General features: G+C 44.4%; 1 protein-coding gene across 5 annotated transcripts in view; it reads left to right on the forward strand.

Annotated features, from left to right (window-relative positions):
• mkln1 (muskelin 1, intracellular mediator containing kelch motifs) overlaps positions 1-3,950 on the forward strand; it is a 50,867-nt gene extending 46,917 nt beyond the window's left edge. For all 5 annotated transcript variants that reach the window (XM_076302764.1, XM_076302766.1, XM_076302765.1 and 2 more), the window contains 2 exons: positions 652-706; positions 1,294-3,950. In XM_076302764.1, coding sequence (XP_076158879.1) covers positions 652-706; positions 1,294-1,415 — 177 coding nt within the window. In that variant the 3' untranslated portion in view covers positions 1,416-3,950. The remainder of the gene's footprint in view (positions 1-651; positions 707-1,293) is intronic.

Consider the following 3,950-nt stretch of genomic DNA (forward strand, 5'->3'; position numbering starts at 1 on the left):
CTATGTTTTGTTTTAGAGCAATCACGTAGGCTAGCATTCCAAGTTACAGAATAGAAACTAATGCGTTAGCTTATGGCTAATGTATATGAGAAATCCCATAGAGATGCTAACGGTTAGCATAATCAGTAAACATGGATATTTAGAGCGAACTTCAGTCCATTTACAAAAGAGTTACATGAGAATAGTTATTTGTTTACAACTGACTATTAAAATACTCAAAGGTTAATGTTTTCTCTCCATATAATACAGTGTAGGAAAAAACGTGACTGTCTCATCAATGCTACTTGAACAGAAGTAGCCGCATAAAATCCCAAGTAGGCTACTCTTGCTGCACAAAATAAACATTAGGCTGCGTGGGACAAAGTTGTGACCCACTAGTGATCACGTGACGTCACTTCTCCCGCATACACCTCCTGGGAATGTATGAGTCTTCAGTGCGTGATTTCAAGTGTTTTTTACCCATAAGTAATTTAAATACTCGATAATGTAAATTTGCACAGCGTTAAAACAACAATCACGATATTATCGCAGACGATATATATCGCCCACCCCTAGTGTGTGTGTTTGTGTGATAAACGCTGAACTGCTTGTCTGTCCATAGTGTGTGTGTGTGATAAACGCTAAACTGCTTGTCTGTCTGTCTGTCTGTAGTTCCAGCTGCTTCCTTCAGCTCTCTTCAAGTCCAGCTCAGATTTCATTCCACTGGGTAAGCTTGTACTCCACACACACATTAACACACACACACATACACACATTTCATTCCACTGGGTAAGCTTGTACTCCACACACACACACTAACACACACACACACATTTCATTCCACTGGGTAAGCTTGTACTCCACACACACACACACATACACACACACACACCTAGTCATCGCTTTTGCTTATTAGGTACTTTTTGCATCACTTTCCTAGTCTGGGTGAGCCCAGAAGAACATGTGAGCACATTTGAATTTGCTTAACAGACCTGTCTGGTGATGCTCCAATTAGAGTTCTGCATCACCAGCACAACCGCTTTTCCCACATGGCGGCTTTAGAGTGCGCTTAGAGTCCAGTAAACACTACCAAAGATTGCGCTCATGGCGTTCCATACTCCACTGTTTACAAGATAGATGTGCTTAGTTCAGTTCAACTCCACTGTTTACAAGATAGATGTGCTTAGTTCAGTTCAACTCCACTGTTTACAAGATAGATGTGCTTAGTTCAGTTCAGCTCCACTAACCGTTCACCTCTGTCTCCTCCTGTTTAGCAGTTGTAATAGTAGTTAATAGTAATGTGTGTGTGTTCAGGTTTCTCTGGTGTTGACCAGACCTATGCCCAGCGCACGCAGCTCTTCGACACGCTCGTCAACTTCTTCCCCGACAGCATGGCCCCGCCCAAAGGCAACCTGGTCGACCTCATAACGCTCTAGCCACGCCCACTTGCGTGCTGACGGACAGCTGGTCCCCATGTCACCCAGCGAGGCCAGCGAGAGTGGACGAGCCTCCCTGTGTGTGTGTGTGTGTGTGTGTGTGTGCGTGTGCGTGTGCGTGTGCGTGTGCGTGTGCGTGTGCGTGTGCGTGTGCGTGTGTGTGTAAATCTGTTACTACAGTATATGAGATGTGTCTGTGTGAGTTGTGAGGGTCAAACCGTGTTTGAGTGTGTTTGAGCTGGTATGCCCATGACATCATGATCTGGAGAAAGTGTGTGTGTGTCTGTGTGTTCACACAAGCCTGTGACACGGCTTGAATTTGAAATGGGAACGATGCAACACATATGGCGGTCAGTCACAAGCGGAATTGTGTTGATGCCGTCATGGTCAGCTGGAGAGTTCACATCCTCAACAGTCTGAAGATTCCCCTTGTTGTGAGCTTCTGATTCTTTAACTATGAACTGCACTGGAAGGACTGAGACCTCCAACTCTCCTTTGCTTTGTCCCTTTTTCCCACACTCATTCACACACAGACGTGTGTGTGTGTGTGTGTGTGTGTGTGCGCACACTCATCACACACGTTGTTGTTGGAAAGTGTAGATCATGTTGCTGTGTGTGTATGACACTACATCTGATGTTTTGTGTCAAGCTGAGGGCTGGCCTACATTTCCCAGAATTCTTTGCTAGAATTAAGTGATGATGCTTCTAATGTATGAATTGGTACTGAATTTGGGATTTTGAGTTTTGTATGTTTTTTTTTTTTTTTTTGTCCCTTCTACCATTGGTAGTTGGTAGTTGCACATGCACACACAACCTGGGGCTGTCATCTTTACCAAGAAGAACTGATTTTCCAGGCAATGTTCTTATGTACATTCTGTGTGTGTGTGTGTGTGTGTGTGAGAGAGAGAGAGAGAGTGAATGGAGGGGTTGTGGGGGTTGTAACAGACACTAAACTTTGAGAGTTTTTTGAGTGTGCGAATTCATGGGTGCTAACTAGGCCAACTTGACCATATGCACTTTTTCACAAGCTTGACAGAACAAAATAATCTCAGTCTTCTAGCTAGCTATCACTAGTGCGCTGATCTTTTGGAGGTGTGTGTGTGTGTGTGTTTTCAAGCAGGTTTGGTGTGTAAGAGTGGAGTACCATTAACAGCTTTGATTTGTAAGAGCTTTCTGTACAGATCATGAGCTGAAAGATGTGTGTGGTGTGTGTGTGTTGTGTGTTTGTTGTGTGTGTGTGTGTGCGTGTTCTCATCAATGAGATAAACATGTTGTTCTGTTCCAGGTGTGTGTGTGTGTGTGTGGGGGGGGGTGTCCGAGAGTATGATTCAGCATGCTTGCGCCACCTTTCTTTCTCGGGACTGTGTGTGTGTGTGTGTGAGAGAGGAAGAGAGAGAAAGTGAGAACAAGAGACAGAAGGATGAAGGATGACCCCTATAAAGGTCAACATTAGCCCAGTTGCTTGTTTTTGTGAGAGAGGGCAAGAGTTAGTGATTGTGTGTGTGTGTGTGTGTGTGTGTGTGAGAGCGGGCAAGAGTTAGTGATTGTGTGTGTGTGTGTGTGTGTGTGTGTGTGAGAGCGGGCAAGAGTTAGTGATTGTGTGTGTGTGTGTGTGTGTGTGTGTGAGAGAGGGCAAGGGTTAGTGATTGTGTGTGTTGTCCATTGTCCAAGTTGCCTCTGTTAAAAAGTGACCCTGATAGAAGGTTGCTGGGGACTCCAGACCCTGATGTTCCCGTATGGTGTGGGCTTTTCTGTCCAGACTAGTTGTAGGGGTGTCTTATCTTTGTGTGTGTGTGTGTGTGTGTGTGTATCTGTTCTGGAACTTTGTTCATTTATTTATTGTTTTACCCCCCTCTTCACTGTCGGCTTCCCATTTGTATGAGAGTTCTCACAGTGCAGAAGTCGGGAGGAAGTATGTGTGTGTGTGTGTGTGTGTGTGTGTGTGTGTGTGTGTGTGTGTGTGTGTGTGTGTGTGTGTGTGTGTTCTGGTGAGCTGGCTCATGTCCCCCATGATGCTGTTGTCTTGAGTGTGTGTGTGTGTGTGTGTTTGTCCTTGTGAGCTGGCTCATTTCTCCATGATGCTGTTGTCGTGTGTGTGTGTGTGTCCGTTGTAGTAGCACTTCACGCTCAAGTCAGCCTCTCTGAGCTGTGATTGGCTCAATGGTGTCATAATGCTCTCAGTATTATCTCTTAACGTGTGTGTCCAGTGTTTGTCTGCGGCTGCATACAATGTGTGTGTGTGTGTGTGTGTGAGAGAGAGAGAGAGAGCGATTGTGTGTGTTTGTGATACTCAATTATCCCCCAGCTCTAATTTAGTGAACGTGGTTCATGGGTTAACTGACATGTCACTTTGGAAATAATGTTTTTGACTTTGACCGTATTTAAAGAAAATAAGAAAGAAGATGATGATCGGATTCAGGGCTTTTTCTGTGATTGTTGCCATAGTCACTAGAACTGGGTTTTATTTTGTACCATAAGATTAATCGATAGGTATTCAAAACCCAACTTATAATGTTAACGATAAAAAAAAAGAAA

The sequence above is a fragment of the Alosa pseudoharengus genome, unplaced genomic scaffold, assembly GCF_046254945.1.
Source record: "Alosa pseudoharengus isolate Yale_2024_CS ecotype anadromous, Long Island Sound unplaced genomic scaffold, YU_APseudo_1.1 YU_APseudo_1.1_scf_24, whole genome shotgun sequence".
NCBI classification, from domain to species: Eukaryota; Metazoa; Chordata; class Actinopteri; order Clupeiformes; family Clupeidae; genus Alosa; species Alosa pseudoharengus.